We start from the raw sequence: 26,139 nt of genomic DNA, 5'->3' as shown, positions 1-26,139 counted from the left end.
GAATTTCTAAATTCAAGGAAACTTCCATCATCGCTTCTTTAAATTGCTATCGGGAATAGCTGCAGTAAGTTAAAATAAGACCAATTAAAGTTGAATGAACATTTTTATAAGCATAATGTTCAATCATCAGAATCAGAACATTTGGCCCTGTTGACCTATAAAATTTACTTGGACTGGGCATGCTGAAGTTAAAATTAATTAGAGTGGAAATATATGTATTAAGGCTCAGGAAAAAAAGGAAAGTAAACTAGGGCAGCAGAGAAGGGTATGAAGCTCTGAAGCCTGTGATGCACAGAAGAGGTTGGAACCAGGGACTGAGTTTCTACCATGGAAAAAATGTGGTGTGAGGTTGAACATAGTAAACTTCAGACTGAACAGTGGTTAAGGACGATGGCCTTGAGGCAGAGACAGTTGTGCTATGATTGAGAAACAGCTTGAGTAGAGTAAAGGAGAGGAGAGCGGTAACCAAGATAAGATCACGCAGGGTCTTGCAGGCCCATGTGAGGGTAATGGCAGTTACTCTGAAAGAGATGGGAACACATTGTAGAGTTCTGAAGAGAGGCGGGACACGATCCAACTTCAGTTCTAAAAGGATCACTCGCTTTGACTGCTGTTAAATATGGAGTGTAAAAGGGCGAGGGTGTAGCTGAGAGTTCAGTTAGGAGGCTTTTCCAGTATTCTACGTAAGCAAAGTGTGGCTCAGACAGAAAGTCGGGGTGATGAAAAGTTGCTAATTTCAATCTACATTAAAGGAAGATTCATTGCAATTTCCTGATGAAAATGTGGTATAAGAGAGAAAGCTTTCAAAATGACTCCAGGTATTTTTAGCTTGAATAACTAAAGAGATGAATCGGCATCAAATGAGGTAGAAGAGGCTGAGGACTGAGTTTAGAGCAGGAAAGATCAGGATCAGTTTGGGAAATGTAAAGTTAGAAGTACATCTTAGCCATCTTCATTGAGAGGTTGAGTTTGTGGTTGGATATTGGAGTCTGAAATTCAAGAGATATCTAGACTGAAGAAACAATTCTAGGACCATTAGTGTATACACAATTTTGAAAACCCTTGACACTAGATGAAAGCACGAATTTGATATAGAAGGAAAGAGGATTTGAGATTCTGCTTTGGAGCTTGAAGAAGAGGAAGAAAATCCAGATATGAAATGGGAAGGAGCAACTCCCAACGTAGGAGGAAAAGGAAGAGAATGAGATATTCAGAGGCCAAGTGAAGGAAATGTGATGACAAAGAGGAAATAATAGACTATTATATACTGCTGAGAAGGCAGTGAATGGAGAGGGCAGATTGGCTGTTGGACTTCATAACATGGAAGTCATTGGTCTCTTATTTAAGGTAGTTTCAGTGGCGTGGTGGGATCAAAATCCATCTTGGAGTGGGTGATTTAAGAGCACGTTTAATCCATGTAATGCACTAATATCTAACACATAATAGAAACCCAATAGACCCTTTGTTTCTTTCTTTGGCAGAAGATATTAAAAGTTTATATATTTCTAAAAATATATAATGTCTGTTCAAGTCCTCTGCCCCTTTTTAAACTTGTTTGTTTTTCTGCTATTAAATGATATGAGTTCTTTATATGTTTTGGATATTAAGCCCTTGTTAGATGTGTAATTTGTGACTATCCTCTCCCAGCGGGCAGGTTGTCTTTTATTTTGTTGATGGCTTCTTTGCTGTGTGAGCTTTTTAGTTTGATGGAGTCCCATTTTTTTGTTGTTTGTTTGTTTGTTTGTTTCTTCTGTTGCCTTTGCCCATAGAGACATATCCAGAAAGATATTGCTAAGGCTAATGCTAAAGAGTTTACAGCCTGTGTTTTATTCTAGGAGTGTTGTGGTTTCGGGTCTTAAATTTAAGTCTTTTAATCCACATGGACTTTATTTTTGTATATAGTATAAGAAGTTGGTTTAATTTTTTTTTCTTTTTTGCATGTGTCTCTCCCGTTTTCCCAGCATGTCTTATTGAGGAGGTTGTCTTTACCATCTCTTTACAATATACATTATATATCATCCTTGTCTCCTTTGTCAGAATTATGGACCATATAGGTGCGGGTTTATTTCTGGGCTGTTTTATTACATTGAGATACACACACACACACACACAATATTTTATTACATTGAGACATATAGCCTTCTGCAGTTTGCGAGGAGGTAGTATGAAATTAATATAGTGTTATGAGCTTTTATTTGAGGTGGTTAAAATAGGATCCTCATATGGGATAACAAATAAATGTACTCATGACCTTGTTCTCTGTCTTCACTGAAGTCTGTTGTACTCCCCGTGTCAGGGATAGGCAGTGTTATAGGGATCCTGTGTGATTGGACTTCAGACTTCTAACTGGAGTCTGAGAATCTGTGTGTTTTCATTTCTGGAAACCTTGTGATGATTGTGCAAAATATGCAAGAAGGCAATAAGCCACACTTAACAAACATGGCATTGTGTACATGGATTATTTGCCAAGGGAAAACCAAAGCGATCGTGTAATTGGTGAGCATCTTCTAGAGACCAACATTTTAATATGGGATTCATATATGAGGAAGGAGATGAGTTATAGGAGAAAGAAAAGTTATATATTACAAAAAATAAGTTTATGACATAAAAGCAAGGTTTGTCAGGAGCGTTAATATTGCAGTGTTTTCTGGTAGCCTCGCTAACCTAGATGTCCACTCTCCTTTGCTATTTCAAAATTACAGTCTGGATAGCGCGGTAGAAAGTGGTTTCAAACCACAGTCACCATACTTCCTTGGACCAGTTACCTAAATGACCTAATCCTCACCTTCTCCATCTGCAAAAACAAGATGCTAACTGTATCACAGCTGGTTGGTTATACGGATAGAAGGACTAATTTATAACTTTAACGCACAGTGTTTGTGAAAGTGCTCTAATGTCTTGTCCTGCGTTATAATTAGGTAGTTGATTTCCAACTTGGAATAATTTTTGATGAGAACTGTGCTTCCAAATAGGTGCTGCCACTTCTCTACAGAAACAGTGACCATCTGTGTGTTTTTATAAGAACCCATTAAATACCAGGAGAGGCGTATTCTAAGATACCATAGTGATGAACATGTTCACATTTGGGCACTTGTTATCTTCCAGCTAAAGACAGAACAAGGGCAGGAGTGTAAATTTCATTTCAGAAAATAGACATTTTTTTATTCTATGTATATTTCAACTCTAACTTTAGTGATGAGAAACTTATATTCTCATGCAGTCTAGTAACTTACTTATGGGTTCAGAAGTCGATTGCCTAAGAATCAAGGGAAAGGCCCTAGGATCCTGATATTGTATTACGATAATTTTTTAAAATTCTGAAAAAACAATTCTGTTACCTCTTGTGATGACTTGGATGTAATCAAAAGGGTCTTTTGATTTTGTTCTGAGATTGCTATGTTAAATTTGCCTGCCTCCACAGGTGTCTTTGTTGGCTTGTGCTTTGGATAGCTTTTCTACTGAGAGAGCCAAGCCTGTCTTCCTTCTAGTGTTTTCCTTGTGAGCAGTGCATGAGATGACTGAGTGAGAGTTGGGCTAAATTTTAAATGGAGGAATACAATTTTTGCTGGATGGAAAGCAAATCTAGTCATAAAGGGTTCGATCCTATGAATTTGACATCATTAACATCAGGTGCTAATCAACTAATGTATATATTCTTAATGCAGTTTTATACTAAAAATGAAAGTCTTCTAAGATGCAGATATTAGTGTGTATAGTGTAGAGTAACCTGCCATACATTGACTCAAATAATTGATTCAAATAATGTAGAATGAATTTAGAAGTACGTGAAAGATTAGTTCTCTAGGCGAACAAGTACACAAAATTATATTTCTCTTAAATACCTGTGGCTATATTTTTGGGGGGACTATTTGCTAGAATATTAATAAGATGAATTCTGTGTGTAAAAAGCATAGTAAGATTGATGTGAAACTTAATCTCAATGTTTATGCCTTAAATTAGATGAGTTTGTTTGTCATTCTAAAGTAGTTGAAAGTACAAGAAATAAACATATGAATATCACCATAGATATAAGTTCCTTAAGTCTAAAGTTAGAAAACCAAATGTTTTCTCTGCATTTTATAAAAAAATATACATTTAATAAGTCTTTCTGACTTTATTATAATTTTATTTTTATAGCAAAAATGGAAAGAAAAATACAAAATTCCATGTTACAAAACTAGAAGCTATTGTTTTTCTTACTTTTATATTAGCTTTTCTTTTTTCTTTTGGTGTAGTTTTCTATTCTTAATTATCATGATTACAAAATCAATCATGCAGTTATTTAATAACCTAATTTAAATTGGGTTTGATGATAGTTTACTTACAAATAAAGACTGCTACCTTAGAAACAGGAATTCCCTAATCTAAACTATTTGAAAGATTCTCCCCACCCCGATCACATCATAGTTCTTGAGGCCTCATTTCTAAACTTCCAGTTGCATTAAGAACATAACTGGGAGAATGTTAAAATGATGGCTACATAATTGTTTTAAAACCTGTCAGGATTAATACATTCTTTCTGGTGTTCCTCTCCCTTTTACGTGTCTATAAGCATCACAGTGATCATATTTCCTTGTCATTTATATCTTTGACTCCTTCTCCTATAATACCAAATACAGTGCTGGAATTTTAGAAGTAGTCAGTACATGTTTGATTTGGGGGTAAAAAGTAATAAGGTATTACCACCATATTTTGTATTTGAAAGTATTCAGATTGTAGTAGAAAGGGACACTAGAGTGGGAAATAGGAATTACATGAATAAGGGCAGAGTCAGAAGGAAAATAATAAACGATTAATCCATAAGCCTTTTTCGAAGCATGTCATCCACCTGTACCAAATAAATAAAATTACATATATGTTCCTTTCATTAAAGGTATCTGTATTTCATATTCAATACTTTATTAAATAGCTCTTTTTAAACTACTGATAAAACTGTATCAATATTGTTACTTTTTAAAGATAAATAACGAATTATCTCTTTCTTGCAGTTACATATGGCATGTGCTAGTGGCTACAAGGAGGTGGTATCTCTTCTCTTGGAAAATGGTGGAGACCTCAATATAGTAGATAATCAGTACTGGACCCCACTCCATTTGGCAGCAAAGTATGGCCAGGTAAAATGGTTTCCTGAATTATTTTCGAAAATTTATTTTATAATCATTGCATCATTTCATGTTTAATTTAGTTTTTATTTTAAATCATGTACTAATTATTATGTAATTTGACTTTTCTATTGCTTTTTTAAAATTTATTTTTCAATTACAGTTGACATACAATATTAGATGTTTTAAGCGTGTAACATGGTGATTAGACATTTATATACCTTACAAAGTGATCACCCAGATAAGTGTAATTTGACTTTTAATGGCATCATCTTATTAGACCAATATTTTTGATTAAAAGAAAACATTTACTTTTAGAATGATATATAATAACATACATTTCTCAGGACTCTGCATATTGTAGCCAAAATCATTGGAGAAATAATCAAAACATACACATTCTTTATAACGTGGACTTAATGCAGTTTTTACATATTATATAGTTCTTATAAACTTACCATTTCATAAGTTTGCAATAGTTCTGTTTGTTTACTATAGTTAGTAAATGTAAGCAAAATTACATTTTATATTTTATTTTTCTCTATAAATTATATTTTATTTTAACGAATGAGAGTGGGTAGCAGAGTTCTTTCTTTGAATTGATTTTTGTCTCTAGCTAATACATCTTGAGTTACTATTGCAAAAATTAATTTCTCAGTAGGTACCCTTATATCATAATGAAAAAGCAAACTAACTTTTAAATGATTTACATAGATGAATGTTGAGACAGCATTGTTCATAATAACTCATTAATATTAAAATAAGTTTATAAAAATATATTTTGTGTGTTAGAGTGTTAGTAGTAATAGTATGGAAAATAGCTTAGTTTTACATATATATGGAGATTTAGGCTAAACTTGTTGATTTTCAAACATTAGTTTGAGGTAACAACCAAACTTATTGAATTTATAGGAAGTTAAACCCCTTAGATCCTAACTGGTACATAAAAAAGTCTATAATACAGTTTTAGTAGTGCAAGTGTTGAAAATATTGAAAACATTTTCATTACAAGCATTTTAGAAAAAGCACCTTGCTTAGGGAAAGTCTTCAAACTAATAAAAATGTTGCTTGCTTTGACATTTTCTGTAGAAAAAAGATTTAATTATTTAATAAATATTTATAAACCCAGACTGTTTATAAACCCTAAACTGCTTTTGACAAGTATGTGTGTAAATAAATGGCTGAGTTAAGGGAATAAGACTGCAGGTAGCTGATGTCATTGTCCTCAGGGGTCCAGGGTCCCCAAATCCCATTAGACCATTAGAATATTGGGAGATCAGTTCTTCAGTACTCCATTTCTAGCCCAGCAAGAGCCTGAAATATACTGGGTAAGAAGTTGTGTGATTAGTTAAAAATAGAGAAGCAAAAATATAAGCAAGTACTGTTTCCTGGAACACAAATGGATGGCCTTTGCTGAAGAAAAGGTAATCAGTGGATTATCAAAGTGTGCCTGTCCATTATAGCCAGGGATTGCTTTTGGAAGGAGCTAAATCTGGAAGTGAGTGATAGCATAGTAAAATGTAGCAGAATACTACACCAACTTGAATGAATCAAAGCTTTCATTTTACCCAATTTTTCACTTTTCTTGATTGGAATTTTAGATTTTGAATCAATAACATTTTAAAAAGTAACAAATTCGTTTTCTTTAACAACTTTTATGAGATAATAAACTCTGGGAGAATAGGATTAGATTTTACAAAGTTTGTTTAAAGATGCACCATGCACAAAATATGTCATTATTTATGTTATTAGAAATTTAACAATTTTTGTCAGAACTCAGTGCATAGTCTATGTTTTATTTGTTTGCAGATCAAATCAAATATTTGTTATGAATTGATGTATTTGTATTTTTCAGTTCTATGATGTCCATTTGGTTCTATTTTTTAATTTGTTTCATGAGAATTTGTAACTTTGTCGAAGCATTCTTATTATGGCTGCCTTAAAATTATCATCAAATAATTCCAGGAGAATTCATCTTGTTTTTGGAATTAGTTAATCATTTTCCCCTCATTCAAACTGTAATTTCCTTATCTTGGTATGATGAGTGAGCTCCAATTGTATCTTGGACCTTTTGACTATTATGTTAAGAGAGTCTTGGTTTTATATAAATCTTCTATTTTAACCAGCAGTCACCATGTTTAGATTTAGCACACAGGTCCTTGTCTACTTGAGTGGGCTGTAGTTCCAATGGCAGCTTAATAGTCAGATCCTTTGAGGTGTTATTTTGGCATACTTGGTTTTTCTGGTGCCCCAGTGTGTGTTGCCACTGGTTTCCATTGGAGCCCCCTAAAAGTATGCAAGGATTTTCCCCAAGTCGGGCTATTCCATGTCTCTTGGTCAGGTAGGGCAATCTCTATGTGGTCAAAAAGATTTTCAGGGCTGGGGGACTGTTGGTGCAGATTCCCTCCTGCAAAAGCCCCCTCTCAGCCTTTCTCATCTCTGTGGGGAAGGAGAATCTCAGGTTCAGTGGAAAGAGGGTGCTATTAGTTTGAGGGTAGGAAACACCCTCTCAGGAGATACCTTTTCTATTGGGTGTGAGGATATCGGTTACCCTGCCTCTGTGTGATTCTTTCCTTCTTGGGGTTCTTAGTCAATTTACCTTCCTCTTTCAACTTTCCAGAGTTCTTCCTGGGTTGTTTCTTATTTCTAGTGTTTATTGTATAATTAACAGAGAGGACCAAGAAACCAGTCTTAGTTGATGTGTTTTAAAACAACTGTTTCTGTTTCGAAGAATACTTATTTCTGAAAGCTTCGTCAAGCTTGATAAAGTGTGATGAAAGGAATTTAACTTATGGTTATCTTCACATGAAACACACCTGTGAGGCAGAGTAGAAATGAATGCATTTACATAATCTTTTTATTATATAGTATCTGTTACCTTCTTTGGTTCTGCATGTTGAGCATCCCTAAATGTGATCAATTTTTCCTGACTCACATATTGAAGGATGAGCTAGATAGTTCTATTCCATAGCTTGGAAGCTATACTGATTAAGGAAGAAAGAAGTAGTGCCTATCAGGAAATTTATCCCTTAGGCAATCAGGTGAAGCTACTGATTCTTTTCTCAGAAATTTAGAGACACAAAAAGTACACCTACATTTCAGAGATCAAGAAACCTTTATGAAAACGAGGCATAGGTTTTTTTTATGGGTTCATAAGAAACCCTACTTTGCAGAAATGGAAACTTTTACCCAAGGAAATACATGTTTAAAGGTTCTATAATAGAGCTTTATTGTATGATAAGTATTAAAAGGCAAATTTACAGTCAGATAATATTTGAATTTTGGAAACAAACATGTTTTATATAACCATGACAAAAGGTTAAGGAATATATTAAGGTAATGAAACAGGTTACCTATATAATAAAAGATTTGCAATTGGTTTTAGTGATGAAAGTAGATTTTTTAAAATGTTAATTTACATTTTTTAACAATGAAAAAATCATTTAATGATTAATACGTATGCCTAATGTGATACCTGCCACACCTCAGTGATGTAAGGTAAGCCCAGTACAATCGCTCCTTCCTTCATAAAGCTTTCTAAAGATTCTTGTCACACAAAAGTCATAATATAGAAGAATCAGTGGTTAACATGAGGCAGAGAGAATTAGTAGATGTCGGTACTCTCACCCCATTTACCTACCACATTCGAAAAATTTCTTAAACTTTGGATTTTCTAAATCTGCGTTTTTAGCCTAGAGAAAAGAAACATAGTCACGAATTTAGATGAGAAATATGAGTCAAAAGGGGCATTTACTTTGTAAGATCTAGAGTAATTAAGATTGATGTTTTTATTACTACATCTCTAGTGTGCCAGCTATATCTCCTATTATCATCATTTCTTAATGTTAAGTGAATTAAGAAACTTTTTAATTGTTTCTTTTTTTTCAAGCCCAGCAGCAAAATATTTAAATATAACTTTTAAAACCATTATTTCTCTTTCTTTAGACTCCCTATTCTTTCTTCTTTTTCCAAGACACTCCCCTTCACACAAACACACCTATATTCCACACCAAACTAAGTGAAAAAAACCAGGTTTGTTTTGATGACTACCATGACCTTCTCACTGGCTCTAAGTGACAGTTTACCTAACTCACTGGCTGTGTGGCCCTAATAAGCCTCAATAATTCTTCTTCCATAGAGCCTAGCCCTAGGATCTTTAATTAATGAGAACAATCAATACATTTCTTTATAAGGGAATTTTTGAAAAGCTCAGAAGATCGCTGAGAATAATGAAGGCAGATGCATCATCAAAGCATCAATGAGCAGGTGCCCTAATCAGTTGACCCAGTTGCTAGATTTGTACAGACAGATGTCCAATATAGTGTTTTCCAGAAATAGCCATTTACTGTATTTAAATGAGGCATATTTAAAAAATAATCTCACTTTTTATTCTTTGCTTCTCTAGAAAAAGACTAACCATTAATTTAGTATTTTCTAAACCCTTATACATTTTAGCACCAGAGAGAGACCTAAGAGCATGTGTGTCATTTCTGTTTTGCTCCATTAAACCTACTGGAATGGGGTCTCTGCCAGAATGTAAGCACCGAAACAGCAGAGACTTTGAGTTGCCCACTGTGCTATCCCTCTGTCCCTCAGAGTAACTGAAGAAATTGAATGAGCGAATCTATCAACTAAGAACAGAAGCAAAGTTCTAATGCTGTGAGGTAGAGTGAGGATTTTCTTTTAGAGTATGACACCAGAACCAAACTATTCTTCCTTGATTCAAACTAAAAAATTAAGTAAGAGATTTATGTTAATTGAAGGTTTAGAGTAAATTGTTTTTTGATGATGTTGTCAAGAATATAGCATATGATATCTAGAATTATTTTAAAAATTGTTCACCCATGAAATATCATTTAATATTCATTTTGGAAAGAATGTTTTAGAAATTGGTTTTAGTTGAATATCAATTTATATGCATGGGAAATTTATAACTCTAAAGACATTTACTGTAAATAAATGCATCTCGGTTCAGAAAAAAGCTTTAGAAATGCTAACACTTTAGAAAGACTAATGGCATTTTTAGAGACATTGGCAGCAATTTTACTTTCTTAGAAATATCTTACACATATAAATACCTTTATGGAGGTGGTAATCAGTAATTTATAAAAATATTTATTATTGACATTTATACTGGGATAACATATATATTATAAAACTTCCCTTTTAAATACATTAACTTTTTCATTGAGAAAAAAAAAAGAGATGCCTGTTCTTGTCTGAAACTGGGAACTAAATAAGTTATGTGAGTAACAATTCTTTCATGACTTATACATAAAATAAAATTTGATTCTAGTCTTGTATATATTTTAATGTTTGTAACAGGATTGGCAATAGTGCAACAAAAAATAAGAAAATAATTGCGGAAATGCTAAAATCTACATATCCTTTTCTTCATAAGTATTTTGTATACTGCAACCCATACATCTTGATGTTCAAAGGAGTTGTTTACCTTCTCAAATACATTTTTACCCAAAAGATAAGAATTGAGATATATTCAGAGGTTATTGTCTTTTTCCTTTAGATATTTCTTCTTTAACTTTGGAAAGAAGTTAAAACTCTGTCTGGTTTTCCTCTTATACCTACAAGATTCCAGTATTGTTAAGCTTACTACTCTATCCTAGGTTCCCTCTCTTTTCAGTATTTATATGTCTTTTGGTACTTTCTACACCTGCAGCTTCAAATACCCTGCATGCTCATGGCTCCCAGAGCCTTCTACCATTTCTCTCCCAAGTTCCAGACTGAAGAAGGCCACTGCCCAGTGGGTAATCTCGATCGACCTGCCTTCTAACTCAACTGTGTACGAAGGGAATTATCATCTTCTTTTTCCCATCCCCAATCCATTGCTCCTTCTCTGTTTCATCATTTACTCATCCCCAAATTGAATATTATCCTTTTCATACTTCTCTTTCATTTTCCACATCTAGTGACCCACTGAGCCCACAAGCTCTGACCTAGTAAATAGTTTTCAGCTATTTGAGCTATAATCATGACCGGTGAATCTGTGCTTCCTCATTGCCCCTTTTCTTGTCTAGTGCTTCAGCAGTCTACATCAGGATCAACCTGCCAACGTCCTAACAGACCTTCCCACCTCTGGTTTACTCTGTTGTCAACAATGTGGCTACAATAACCTTTCTAAATGCAAAGATAGTTAAATTATTTAAACACAATATCCTTCCATTCTTGTTGACATGAGATGCTTGCTACATAACACAGTTTAAAAGCCACCACGTGCCTGAGCTTCTGCTTAACCCTCCAGTTTTATTTCTCCTGCTTCCCCTTATGAGGTTAGAGGATATAGCCATACTGAACTTTCAGTTTCTAAGAATATGCTATCATGTGCCTCTCTTTCATGTTCTTTGCTCTTCTTGAAAGTGTTAAGTGGTTAAATCTTACTTAACTTGCAGGACTACACTGAAATGTCACTTCCCTGGCTGTCTTTTCTAATTTCCTGAATTCCAGTGAAATGGCTCCCCTCACGTACCCTTTATAGCACCCTGCATCTCCTGTATCACATCACTTATCATAGCACATCAGAATTATCTTCATTTGTTCTTATTTTCCTCTAGCTGATGAGAACTGAGTGCAGGTACATTTATTTATCAGCACAGTGCCTGACACAGAGTACTCAGTTACTATTTACTGAAAGAGTTAGGGAGTGCTCTAATTTAGCAGATGCTTGTCTTCCTCAGTGGGTCATTGAATAAATAAATGAATGAAGTGAGCATACAACTTGTGTCTGGTTGGCCAATGGGGAAAACCTTGATGGAGATATCCAAGAGATACTTGGGCATGTGCAAGGTATTGGGTAGGTCGAGAAGTAGAGATTTTTGATAGATTACTCAAAGAAATATTATGCAATGGAAAGAGAGAGCAAAATATTATGGGCAACACCATATTTAACAGTATAAAAAGGTTTATCAGAGGAGTCTGAGTTGGAATAGACATGGGAGAGTGAGGCTGCTCTGTAGAAGTAAAGGAGTGTGTCCAAAAATACAGAGAAATTGTGCAGAGTAAAAGCACATATTTTGAAGAATGAAGGCAGAACTATTTCTTTAATAAGGAGTCACATTTGGATTACAAACAGAGTTAATATTAATAATTTATATGATGTTTTTATATTTTAGATATAAAATACTTCAGATCTGAGTCAGAGCATTTACTCATTAAAATGTAGAGAACACACCAATGAGTGCAGGATATATAAATTCTGAATTCCCTGGGGCCTTTAACATAGTTTCTTTTTATTAACAGTCTCTTTTACTAACTGAACTAAGAATTTGGGTATTTCTGAATATTGATTGCTATTTTTTTAACTTTTTAAAGAGATAATTTAAATGACCAATGAAGAAATTAATTTTTGCTAAATTTACCCAAACTGAAATACAACTGTCCACAGAATGAGTAAAAGTCTATATCCAGTAACTTGTGTGAATTTCAATTTCAACTTAAATACATTTTCTACTAGTTTTCTTTTATACACACACATACATACACAGAAACATAGAATGTCAGTCACCTTAACCTCTAATAATTTTGGTAATTGCAACAGTTTTATTTCCCATGAGTTTAGTTACTTGTGGTCAGTCATGGAAGAATAAATGCAACAGGATTTCATTTCTATAAATATCAAACAGATGAAACTAAGCAATGTGATGTTTAGGGATACTTTCACATGTAAGGGCAAAGCATGTAAAGAAGACGCAGTAATGGTTAGCCCAACATTCATTATGGTGGTCAGCTCTGGGAAATAGGGAGAGGAACACACGAAGCTACCATTAATGACATACTTAAAAGTTGGGTTTCTGGACTTTATTTCATTGTCATTCTTTCAATGGCACATGTACATTTTATGTACTCTATGTATGTTGTATTTTATAATAAAATTTTAAAATATATCAGTCTCATCAATTTGTCCCAGAAGATGTCCTCCAATAAATCTGAAAAGTGTTGTGTACTTTTTTAAATCCTCAAATGGTTCATTCCTCATTTGATAAATAATTTTGGTTTGAATGCATTAATTGCTGAAATAGTTTAAATGTGTCATTTTAAAAAAAGATCTGGAAATGGAGAGCATAAGAAACATTTAGTGTAGTAGTAGGGAATACTAATGCATTCTCATTTCTCCAACCATAAGTGCCCCATGAGGCCACAACTATGTATCATTTACTGATGAATCTTCAGTATCCAGCATGGTGTTTCCTATTTCAATTATCTTTAATGTTTCAGACAAATCTGGTAAAACTTCTTTTGATGCATCAGGCAAATCCAAACCTCCTGAACTGCAATGAAGAGAAGGCCTCAGGTAAGTTATGAGCATCCTGGGACCATTGAGCAGGTACTGTTTCCTTCATATGTGTGTTGTTCATCTATGATGAGCATAGCTAGGAAATACGAGTTGGCCCCTCATGAGAAACTTTGTGGAAACCATCCCAGTTCAAGCATGATTCAAAAACTCACATACACTGTTCCACTAAAAGAGGCTGGATATTAGATAGCAGTTAAATTTACAGGGTACTATGTACTTCATTATAATTTTCTTTTCAATGTTGAAACTTCCAAGGTAGTGATTTCTGAAGTGTCACTTACTTTAAAGTTTATTTTTGCTGTTGTTTAACTAGGTTTTCATCGTACCTAACACAGATTTGTTCATTAGGGTGTTTTAATACAATACTTGTGTTTTTCTGCAGAGATATTTATACTGCAAGATCTAGAGTCTAATATTCTGCAGCTCATTGAAAAGTTTGAAAATCTTAGTTTAACGTTACTTGTTTTTTGTTTGTTTGTTTGTTTTTTTTTTTGTTTTTTTGTTTTTTTTTAGGCAAGGCAACTCTTGGTTGACCTCACAGATTGCAAGGAGCTTATCAGCTTACGGTCCCTTATTTTTTATTTAATTTTTACACCTACAGCACCTGGTTTTCCTAGGTGGTCTCCTATCCAAGTAGTAACCAGTCCTGACCCTGCGTAGCTTCCGTGATCAGATGAGATTGGGCTTGTTCAGGGTGACATAGCCAGAGACTAATGTTGCTTTTTTTAATAAATATATTTTTGAAAATTTCTGGAGTTCTTTTTATTAATGTTCTTTTTATATATTCATGTACTTATTTTAAAAATAAATGGCACATTATTTTTAGCTTTAAAATTCAACAACACTGTTACTGCTCATAAGTTACTTTTGGTATATTAAAAATAAAAGAATTCTAAATAGCAAAGAAAAGTCTAGCATAAGTAACAAAATAATATAAAAATTTTGAGGTAGTAATTGATCTGAAGAACTTATAGCTGCTTATTCTTCTTGTTGCTATATTTCCACTCACTTAAAAGCAATTTAAGCCTGAGATTTCTAGTTTGATATACTATGGGATCATGATTACCTGATAAATCACCAGTTTAGAGCAAGATGAAAGACTTACTCTACTTTTATTTTATTGAAAGTAAGTATTATTGTTCAATATTTATTCATGTTCTCTGCTAAAATAAAGGTTTAATAAATGGAACTATAGGATAGCTTAATAGTCTCAAACCTTAGAATCAGGCTAATATTAATAGTAGTGCAGTCGTCTTAACACTAACTGCAAAAAATATGTCTAATGGTAAATATTAAAGAAGCAAATAGAAATTTGTAGTGTTTTCTATTTTTTAAAAATATATTTATTATAAAATATAAGTGATATCATATGTTAACTTTATTTTAGTTTGAGAGATCATGTTTTCCCAGTTCATATCCCTGACTTTTTTACCAGAGAAGGGAATATGTGACTGACCCTTAACTGCATAGATTCCCATCTGTCATACATTCCCCTGTGAGGTGTAGAGTCAGCTATACTAAAATGAACAGCCAAGGCAATGGCAGCCCTAGAGCACTAGGAAATGACTAAACATCTGGCATAGACTTAGTTCTGGTCACTTCAGGCCTAGTGTGTGCTGACTCTCTTGGGTAATTTTGCCTGTGTTGGTCATGCCAAGCCTGTCACCAACATAATCCTTTTTCTCTGTCATGTTGATCATGAGAGACAGTGATGAACCATGGTAGACTGAATAAACATTTGTTAATTGAATGAAAATACTTCTCTCAGACACAAGGGACAAAAAGCTATAATGCAGTGAGAGGTTTCATGTAAATGTAAGATATCTCAATATATAATCCCAGCAAGAAGAATGAGCCAGATGAAACAATGGTAGAGAGAACTGTAAATTAGACACCCATATCATGAGCAAATGAAAATCATCACAGTACTTTATTATATTCTTGCTGTTTTGTGTTTCTTGATTTTGGAATAAAAATTCATCTGGAGGATATCGGAATAAAAATTCATCTGGAGGATAAAGGAAGTTTGCGGTGTAACTGTTAGGTAGAATTAAAAAAGTATCCTGAGGCAAGGAAGCAGAGCTTTCTCCTACTTGTTATGTGGTTATGATTTAACCTAAAGTATAACAAAATCCTAGCATAACAAAATCCTAGCATAAATATCTTCTCGTGGTAGCCAAAGTACCACATCCAGCCTATATAGCCACATGACTCAAATTAATAGACATAGGTGGTCATGCAAGCTGGTTATGAGGGTTGAAAAGAAGTTGGTTTTATTAGGTTCATATCTTATTAATATGAATATTTTTCAGGATTTATTGATTTTCACTTTCAATTGTAAGTATAAATTTAATTAATGTAAATCTGTATTGCTGCTCAAATATGTTCAGGTGTCACTGTTAATGTGTAATTTATAAGGAAGTATAATTATATTTCAGATTAAGAAAACAGATCAGGAAGAGAGGGTAGACCCACTGTTCGAATAACATATATTGACTCTTTATTTGTACATCTACCTATTTAGTAGAATGTTTTGGAATGCCCACTACATGTTTTATAATAGTCATTAGGAAGGTATAACTATTTTTATCATTTTCTTTTGTATTCTCCAATACGAAGGAAGAGTTTCACTGAGAATAAAATATTAAATTCTCTCAGGCTTAACTTCTCAATGATTTTACAGATTACACATCACTATTCAGTGAAAATTATTTTTATATTTTTTAATTCATCTGTAATTAAATATGTCACTGATGTAAAGTCTTTTTAAATGGCAGTGCTATAATTTTATTTCTACCATAGACTTTTACTGTTTTTGTTTTCCTTTGTGTGTTTATAAATTTTAATGTTTCAGAATATCAGAACTACGGAAAGTAAATCATTTTCTGTGATTTCACCACCTACTTTTTCTGATTTTCTTATTGTTGTATGTAGATGTCGCAGCATCTGAGTTCATTGAGGAAATGCTGCTGAAAGCTGAAATTGCCTGGGAAGAAAAAATGAAAGAGCCTTTATCTGTGCCTACCTTAGCACAAGAGGAGCCATATGAAGAGATCATTCAAGATCTTCCAGTACTTTCCAGTAAGCTGTAAGTGCCTTCTTTCTAGAATGAGAAAATTATAGACCTGGTTCATTGATGGGTTAATTATTCTCAATTTACTTCCTCTCTAATAACCAGACAGTCATTTTACAGTCAATATTAAGTCTGTCTCTCAACTGAAATTTAGAACATTGAAGCTTCATATCAATATTTATCAAAAAATATTTGTTAACAGTAATGAGTTTAAAATACTTTTATAAAAATTTGGATTTTTTTAAAAGCTTAATATTTAAATTATTAAATATATTTGTCACCATGGAATCAAAGATAATATTTTAAACACACTCCATATTTTAGCTAAACTGATATGTAGGGTTACCAGTGACTATCATAATGGCTAAATTTCCTAGAGCAGAACATACAAATATTTATTTTTTCTCTCTTATGTATAAAATTAATGATTTCTTATTGTCTAAAATATCTCCTAAATACAAAGCATGCTACGAGGAGAATAAACCTTGAAAACATGCTAAGTGAGGCAAGGCAAGACACAAAAGTCCACCTATGGTACAATTCCATTAGTAATAAACCTCCGGAATTTGCAAATCTATAGAAAGAGAAAGTCTATTAATGTTTTCCAGAACTGGGGAGAGAGGATAATGGGGAGTGACGGAAATGGGTCTTTGAGGGATAATGAAAATGTTCTGGAAATAGATGTGAATATACTAAAAAACACTGAATTATACAATTTAAAAGTGTAAATTTTGTGTGAAGTGAATTATATCTCAGTAAATGAAATCAATACATAAAAAAAGATAAAATATTTTTCAGTTTGGAAACAAAATCTGCTGTTTATCAGCAGTGAGACCCTGAGGAAGTTACCTCCATGTTTCGAACACGTTTCTTCTCTGGCAATGGAGGTTATGTCTAATACTGGAATATTTGAGGGCACTAACTGGGTTCTGAACAATCTGAGAGATAATCAAAATAATCAAAGAGAAAAGATGGAGCCCAAATTATACCCGATCAGTGATAGAGGATATATTTAGAGGGCATAGTTGAATGTGACAGCTGAGAGGGTTTATAAGTACACCCCATAATTAGGCAGCTTTACTGGCTCGGCACCCACAAACCAGATCAGGTCTCCCTGGTGAGGGGCTTCCCAGACAGATGAGGCTACCATACGAAGGAAGAGGAAAAGCTATAATCTCTGCAGGAAGCCTTGCTCCAAGAAAAAGGAGAGAGGGGCTGAGGATACACTCTTCTCAGATTCATCCACCAAACAAATTCTCCCACTTCTCAGGTGTAGAGGGAGGCCCAGAATTAGCATGATTCGATTTTTTACCTGTGAAGTGGAAAAGATGCTGCTCGTGGATGTGTCACAAGGCCATTATTATGAGTGAGATCAAAGGGGGACAATTTCATTTCAGAGCCTGTCTCATGACAGGCATTCAAAAACATTTTTAATTTAAAATTAATCTAGATAATTCAGAGGTTAAAGTCATGCATAAATGCACTGAACTTTACTTAATACTAGAATATACTCATTAGACTGGATTTTTTAACTGTGTTGTAAAGGAGATTGATTTTTATGCCAGACAGTATGCTAAGAATCTTTGTGGATTATCTTATTCCATCTTCAAAGTCCTATTAAGATTCTCTTATTTTCCCAAGATCACAGAGCTGGGAAATGGCAGATCAAGATTTGTAGCCCAGTAATTGGACCCCACATCATTCTCACCTACACCATATTATCTATCTCCTATTTTCATAGGTGAAAAAAAAAATGGTATTACATTTATTTAGGAGAAAAAGGGAGAGAAAGTTATAGAAACAAAAGTTGGCATCAAGTCAGGCAGTGGTTAATTGATAACACATAGTCCCCATTACCTAAAATGAATAGTTAGAATATTTTGACCTTGCTCTTTATATTATATTACTGGCATCACTGGAATGAGAGCAGCAATACGAATGTTTGTTATGGAAGAATTTTACTTTCCAGGTGTTGATATTAAAATAAATACCCAGTATGATCCACTTTACTTAAAAAATTATTTTATGAGTTTCCAAGTAAAGAGATGTTAAAATATAAACAGAATTAGTTTGAGTTAAAACCATATTCTTTCATAAATTTTTGGATAAACATTAGCTTATCTGTATGTCTATAGTTTTGTTTATGTTGTCTGCTTTACTTAAAAGTGAAAGAATGCAAAAATAACTAATTTGCCCAAAAAGTGCTTATTATTATTTTTTATAATAGTGGGTTTTAAACAGATTAATCAATGGCTTATTGTTCTACACAATTAATTGTTTAAATCACATTTTTCTCTTACTGAATCACATTTTTCTCTTACTGAACAAAGCTTTGAAACTTTGAAATAAATGTTTTCTTGAATTTTGACCTGCTTTTTAAATTGTAGTCTACTGTTATTTTTCTTCAGAGATTGAATTGAAAATAAATCAAAGTACAACTTAATCATAACTTTAAGTTTTTTTTTTAAACTGAAAAAAATGGCAAGTAGACATGACTAGTTTAAGGGAAACAACACATTTTATCTGGTTTTCATTGTTTTTATTTTATTTTTTATATACAACTTCTAATTTTTATTACTTATATAAACTTGTTTTCATTCTTCAATAATATAGTCTTCTATCTGTGGAATTGGATGTCCTGGCTTGGGATTGAATTTTCAACTTTTTTTTTTCTGTCTTTATAATGTTATATGTAAATAGGAACCAGGAGCAAGTAGACATGATGAAATAACAACTAAGTATTATTATATTTTAGTGCAGAAAAGTTTACTTTCTATAATCTACTCTTTCAGGCCATGTTTTAATAAGAGAAGGAAAAATATAGACACTTGAAGATTATTCCATAAACAAACTGATAAACATATAAAGGTCAAAACATTCTCTAAAAGCTGATAAATGTGTATATTGTTGAGTATGCTTATTGATTTTAGTGTATTTTGATATCACAATAGTGATTAGTGTTATTTTGATAACAGAAATTTACTGAAACGTGTTGGAACATTTTCAACATGCCGTTCTTTCGATAGAGAACATATATGAACTGAGTCAGAGAATTTACATGATTAACAGAAAATATAAATGTATATATTTCTTAAATTTGTCATACATGATTTGCAAAGTAGCATTTTTTCACAAACCAGTTGTCTGAGAGTCCAGTTTAGACAGGGTGGTTGGAGAAGGCTTAGGTCTTCATTCTCTTTCCTCTCCTGAACATTGCTGCAGTTTTCTGCAAACTCTTCCTTTCAATCTGTTCCCTAGCATTTAAGAAAGCAAATGCTATTCTATGAGAACTCAGTTTCATTCATTTAAGTCGAGTGAATTTTTGAATTGTTTAATAACTTATTTTTAAATATGAAGCCTGGTCTTCAGCTGTTTTCAGAAGTCCCTCAACTTTAGGGGAGGCAAAAAAGAAATTAAAACAGAACAAATCAAAAATCTAAGAAGAGGAAAAAGCAAGGAAGGAGTGAAATATTGATCAGTCGTTTTCTGCTCCAGTTAGGAGCAAAAATTCCACTGCAGCTTATTGTTCCTTTAATTTCATTATTTTGCCTAAGAAAGAATAGTGCATATACATTGATATAAGAAGTATAGAATTTAGGAAGAACTTAAAAACACTTATCCTCTACTCTGTGTGATGTAGTGTTCATTTCAATAAATCTTTCCTTTCCTACCTTTTATCTCTAGCCCTCATTTTGAAGACTTACCATGTATTAACTCATCTGAATTGTAGTTGCCCATCTTTCTGTATCAATTTTAACTGCTACTTCCTATTTCTTTATATTATAAAGTTGACTTTTTTTTTTTACATTTTCCCAGAATATATTTTGCTAAAATTTTAAGAAAGAATTGAGTGATTTACTCTTTCTCACATCTCAGCATACACTTCAAATTTCCTTTCTACTCTCAATTTGTATTCATTCCTCTGAGATTTAGTCAGGATAAGAATTTCACTTCCACTATGTCCTCCTGTTAATAGTATATGCCTTTCTTTGTTTCAATATATAATAAATAGAAAATACTTATTATTGGGTTATCTTATATTTTATGTTTTCCATGATATCTTCTATCCAGTGAACATTAGTAAGGTCTTTATTTATTGCCTGACTTTCAAATTCAGGTCTCAAAATGAACAGGTTAGACTTAACTCCAAAGGTCCAATTATAGTGTTCTCTGTCTGGTCTTCATCTGTGAAGCTCTTAGGCCTCCTCTCTCTACCTTAAATTTACAGCAGCTATTCTCATATTTGACTGCTATTCCCTATTGCGTTCTTTCTTTCCAGCCAACTCGGTGCCTCCCCTCTGTGCTGCCTTTTTCATCCTTAGATGTACCTCGGTGCCGCAGTTACTGTTATTGCTGCTAGTGAACCAGCTGCTACTGAATATGCCATTTGGTGTTTGAACATGAAGATGCTCTGCTAGAGTTTTTAATCACTGGGAAATTTTGATATGTCCCAATTTTTGTTTTTAATTCTATTTAATTCTATTTCATCGAATCTTTGTGTTGGAATCCACAAAAATTCTGCATAATGCCTAAGTGAAGTAGAGTAGTTTACTAAACAATTGTAGGTTTTCATCTATTAATAAGAACAGTGATGATAACTTAAAATAGTGAAAACAATAACAATGAAAGCTATTTACTGCGCAGTTAAAAGGTGTCAGGGCTTGTGCAAAGTTTACATGGATAATTTCATTTAATCCTCAAAACAACATCTGAAGGTACTATCTCTTACTAATATTATTTTATACATCCTTGTCTGAAACTCAGATCTTAAGTAATTTGATTCATATCACACACATTTACTCAATCTTATATTGATTGAATGAGGAGGTCATTTTGTTTATAATTCTAAAATTTCTACTTTGGCTTTAAAGAAGAAATCATTGATCAGAGTTTCACTGTTATGGTCACCCAGCTTTAGGTGTGACATGTCAATTTACGATGAGTGTTCAGTATGACAACTTCAGAAGACTGTAACTTGTAAGACATTTCCTTTACTGGGCTCTGCACTTACTAGCTGTTTGACTTGGGCAATTTAGTCAGACTTTCAGTCACATTTTCCCTCAAGTGTAAAATGTAGGTGTTGAGTAATAAAGAATTTAGCCAGGCCTTTATACCAGCTTCCTGAGAGGGGAGACCGTCAGTCCTTGGAATTCCCAAGTAATAGGCTTGTCTAAGTTATTCAAGAATCCCTGAGCTCACAGTTGAGTTTAGGCTAACGAGGTGATTCAGGGTCAGTCTGGTCATGCCAGAAAAACCAGTCATATGATAAAAGGACTGGACCATTGAGCCAGCCTGACCACCAAGAGAGGAGAAAGACTAGAGAATGAGCTCAAACATATGACCAATGATTGAGTCAATCATGCCTATGTAACAAAACCCCAGTAAAAACTCTGGACGATGAACTTGAAGGAGCACCTTGGTTGGCGAACAGATCAGTATTCTGGAAGGGTGATGTGCTCTGACTCCATGAGAAGAGGGCATGGAAGCTCTGCATTCAGGATCCTCCCAGACCTCGCTCTGTGCACCTGGCTAGTTCTGATTCATATCCTCTATAATAAAGCTGTAATAATTGCAAGTATAATGTTTTTCTGAGTTCTGTGAATTGTTCTAATGAATTATCTAAAGTGAGGAAGGGTGTTATGAGAATGCTCAAATTTATTACTAGTTGCACAGAAGCATGGATGGCATGGAGACTCCCAAACCTGTTGCTGGCATCTGAAGGGGCAGCCTTGTCGAAGGCAATGATCTTCACTTGTGGTGTTCATGCTGACTTTAAGTAATCAATCTTAGATTTGCCCTGCAGTACACCACAAGGTGAAGATGATGATGATAATAATGATGATTGATGATGCCTGTCTCACAGGGGCATTCTTGATAAATAACTGAGTTAATATTTATAAAATGCTTAGAGCAGCAACTGGCTCATTATAGTACTACATAAGTGCTTGAGAAATGACAAGAAGAAAAAAATGTTCTTTATTCATCTGTGCACTGTCAGCAAAATCATCTAAAGAATAAAGACCTTCTAGCTATAAGCTGAAACAATAGAAGTAGGCCTTCATCTTGGTGCATTTAAACTGAATATGACCATATGGAGAAAATCTTATTTTCTAGGACGCTGAAAAGAAAATCCAGTTTCAGAGACCAGCTTTGGTTGGGTAAATCTTTTGATTATCTTGCTTTGGGGCTGGGTATCCAGTGCTTTTGAGTCACCTGGAAATCAGAGGTGTGATTCTTTGTTCACTCTTTCCAGCCTAAGGCAGGAACAAGCTCAGGAAGATGGTCTGAGCATTTCATAGCCTTGTGGTATGTATGCACAATGTTGGGATACAGATCTAACAAATATTTTGCATTACGAGGGAGACAGCTTTTGACCTATGCTTTAACACTGCATTGGGAACATTCATTGTGGAAATGCTTTCTTGTATTTTAGACCAGGACACTTGGATTAGCACTGAAAAGTGCACTTTACTCTAAGATCCTTAGGTACAGTCACTCTACAGCCATTAATTTCCTCACTCCTGTTAGTCGAACACCATATCTCTGGTTATGTCTGTAAGGCAGTTGTTCTTGAAAATTTACAATTGACCCTGAATGACTTAAACATTTTAAAAATCAGCACAGCTTCAGAACTATTTTGCAGTAAAATAGCATCACCTAAGGTAAAGTTTGACTGGACTCCCAGTTCTATATTCCTGGGAGTCTTCATATCATTTGCAAGTTCTTGTACTGATGTCAGGGAGACTGTGACTGGCAGTGAGCAGTCTGGATTTAATTAGCATGACATTTAGAGGGATTCATGAATATAAGTATTGAGAAATAAACATACAAAGCACTTCTACCAGAACCCTTGTATTTGTATATTAAACCCTATTACTACTGTTTAATAAATATTTTCAGTGATCAGAAACATTCTTTGTAGTAGCTTCACATATGAAAGAAATAATATGTAAGTCTATTTCAAAATATTGACACTTACCATTAAAAAAGGAAACAGTGTCTTCTTTAGAGACTTCCCCTTTTGAGCAGGAATGATATTTGGAGCAAAATCTCATTATGCAAGTTTTATGTAAAGAAAGCAATTTTAGTTACATCTTAGACTTAGGTGATTGGCTCAAAGCATTATACTTAGTAAATGATAATGTTGTTTCATATAAATATCATGTAATAAATAATTATTTAGCAACATAAATATATGCTAGACACCCATTTCTAGCAAATGTAACACTTGTCATTTTCAGACACTCCATTTATGCATAAAGCTGCTGGATTTATCTTATTTTAATTTAGAGATTAAAAACATTTTTTGCAGATATCTATTGAGAACTAAGGTGAATATGAGATGTTGTAAAAACAATATAATTTTTAATTCCATGACAGGTCACCTGTTTAAATTTTATTTGTGTTTTAGACACAAGTCATATTTTAACAAAATGGTGTTTTAAATTGTAAATTTTTTTTCTTACAGAAACTAAAGTCATTTTGAGGGGAGCCAAAGAAAGTAATTCATTCAAAACTCTCCAGGAATAATTTCAGTATTAATCTCTAGATTATTACCTTATTTATAGATAGAGAAAACCCCAAATTCCCTATAATAGATGATTTATGTAGCTGTGTTTCAAAGATTAAAATTAAGAACTATCTATTCAGTCCATTACTTTAGCTACCAAAATAACAGTCACTTATGCCATTTTTTTTAACATTTGTTTCTATTAGATTCTTTTCTTCCTTGGTCTAATATATCTCAATATAGTCAATTTTATTTGTTCTCTGTGGTTTTCTAAAATTGCTTTAGATATAATGGGCAATAATTGTTGCCTTTGTTAGTTTTATTTTGTTATGTTCCTGTTTCCATTTTCAGATATAAAATCTCAGTTCCTATAAGCATACTTGCTCTGCATGAAATGCTTTTTATATGTATAGACGTTAGTAAATCTTGAATAAATCTAGTAGAGTTCAAAAACTGTTTTTGCTGGTATAGTTTCATCCAATTTTTTCCATAGTCAAGTTAAAGCTATCTCTTCTCCATTAATCTAAACTACCCTTAGACGATAACTATTTCATTTTTTTTATGTTTATGGAGTCTGTCATACCAAAAGCCTTCTTTTAGAAAATATGCTATTTCAATCTTTTTTTTTTTTTCGGTTTCTCTCTGGTACATTTCTATTCCTAATAATTCTTTTATAATCAAAATATTATTTCCTCATTGAATTTGGAAAGTGCAGAAAAACAAATAGAAGTCTGAAAAAAAAAAAACCCACTCATTAATGTTAAAGAAAAATTGCACCAGAGAAGTTAAATATGCAAGTAAGACTTTACTTAAGAGTGTTGCAAGAGGGGAGAGAGACCACACTCAACTCTATGAAGCAAGGCCAGAGAGCTTTCTAGCACTAGGGTGAGCTAGTGGAAAAGTGCTGGAGGATGTCATCTGGAAGGCTGGTCAATGTGAGGAGGCCATCCTTGTTTGCTAATTGGAACTTATGGAAGTTATATTCCACAAATGGATAATGAGTAAAAATTTGAATATATAAAAACTAAGTCATATGAATGCTGTTAATCTTAATGATTATGGATAAAAAGTGGAATAGAAACATAAAGAAAAATTGTTCTAGAGATGTTTAAATGTATCACATGCTATCAACCTAGGTGTTTTGCACTTTTCTTGTTGAAAATATGTATGTGACTAGTTGATACGTTGCCATTTAATTAAATTATATTTTTTAGAATCATTTTTTTCTTATATGAATAAAAGAGTTTTTATAATCAGCTAGTTGCAATTTCTGTTAGTAATAGATCTTTAGTATATAACCTATGATATTATCGAGTGTGTAAATAATGTTTTTAAACATGCAGGTGGAAAGTATATGAAGACAGATTGTGTATTAGCATTACAGGGCTTGGTATACACTTAGATATTACCTAGTCTAATTTCTGCATTTGACTAGGATAAAACTGTAGCCCAGAGATTTTGAAGGCCTTCGAAGGTCAAGGTAGTAGTCAGCTTGGGGTAAAAACTGACTTAGAATGAGGTCCAAGTATTCCTGGACCAATCTTCTTACTAACTGTGCCCTCAAGGAGCCTGTGATTAACACTGCAATAAAATTTGAGATATGAAAGAAGCATTTAAGCTATTTTCGGCAACTCGCTATTTCTTCCTTTTAGCAATACCTTATAATTGGTGATTTTCTCATTTTCATAAACTATCTTATTAGTTTCTAACTGACCATTCAAATCACTGCTTTATTAATAGCTTTATACTCAGAAGATTTGCTATATGCAAAACTTGTCTTCAATATTTTTTCTTTAAATCTCCAGGAAAAAGAGATGATTGATACAAGAGGAAATAAGTAAGGAAACATTTTGATAGGTGTGAGGGTGGATTTTTAGTTGTAGACAGTATGTATGACATGGTGGTTAAGAACACAAGTTCTGGAGCTCAAATCCCAGCTCCACTACTTACTGTCTGCAGTGATCCAGAGCAGGTTGTTGTCTATGGCCCTTAGTTTACTCATCAATAGAACAGGTATAAAAATAGTGCATACTTTATAATATTGCCAAGTGAAGAGTTAATATGTGTAAAGTACTTAGAGCAGAGACTATCACACGTTAAATGCCATACGATTATTAAAATGTTTTCTAAGTGGTTCACTCAAATT

The 26,139-nt window shown here is 33.5% G+C and overlaps 1 protein-coding gene across 6 annotated transcripts in view; it reads left to right on the top strand.

Moving 5' to 3' along the window:
* The window catches only part of MYO16 (myosin XVI), a 499,709-nt gene that overhangs the window by 192,620 nt on the left and 280,950 nt on the right, over positions 1 to 26,139 (top strand). For all 6 annotated transcript variants that reach the window (XM_016145252.2, XM_016145250.2, XM_016145255.2 and 3 more), the window contains 3 exons: positions 4,989 to 5,114; positions 13,332 to 13,407; positions 16,345 to 16,498. In XM_016145252.2, the coding sequence (XP_016000738.2) occupies positions 4,989 to 5,114; positions 13,332 to 13,407; positions 16,345 to 16,498 (356 nt within the window). The remainder of the gene's footprint in view (positions 1 to 4,988; positions 5,115 to 13,331; positions 13,408 to 16,344; positions 16,499 to 26,139) is intronic.

This window comes from Rousettus aegyptiacus, unplaced genomic scaffold, assembly GCF_014176215.1.
Source record: "Rousettus aegyptiacus isolate mRouAeg1 unplaced genomic scaffold, mRouAeg1.p scaffold_m13_p_11, whole genome shotgun sequence".
NCBI classification, from domain to species: Eukaryota; Metazoa; Chordata; class Mammalia; order Chiroptera; family Pteropodidae; genus Rousettus; species Rousettus aegyptiacus.
This window is presented reverse-complemented; position numbering and strand designations above follow the sequence as displayed.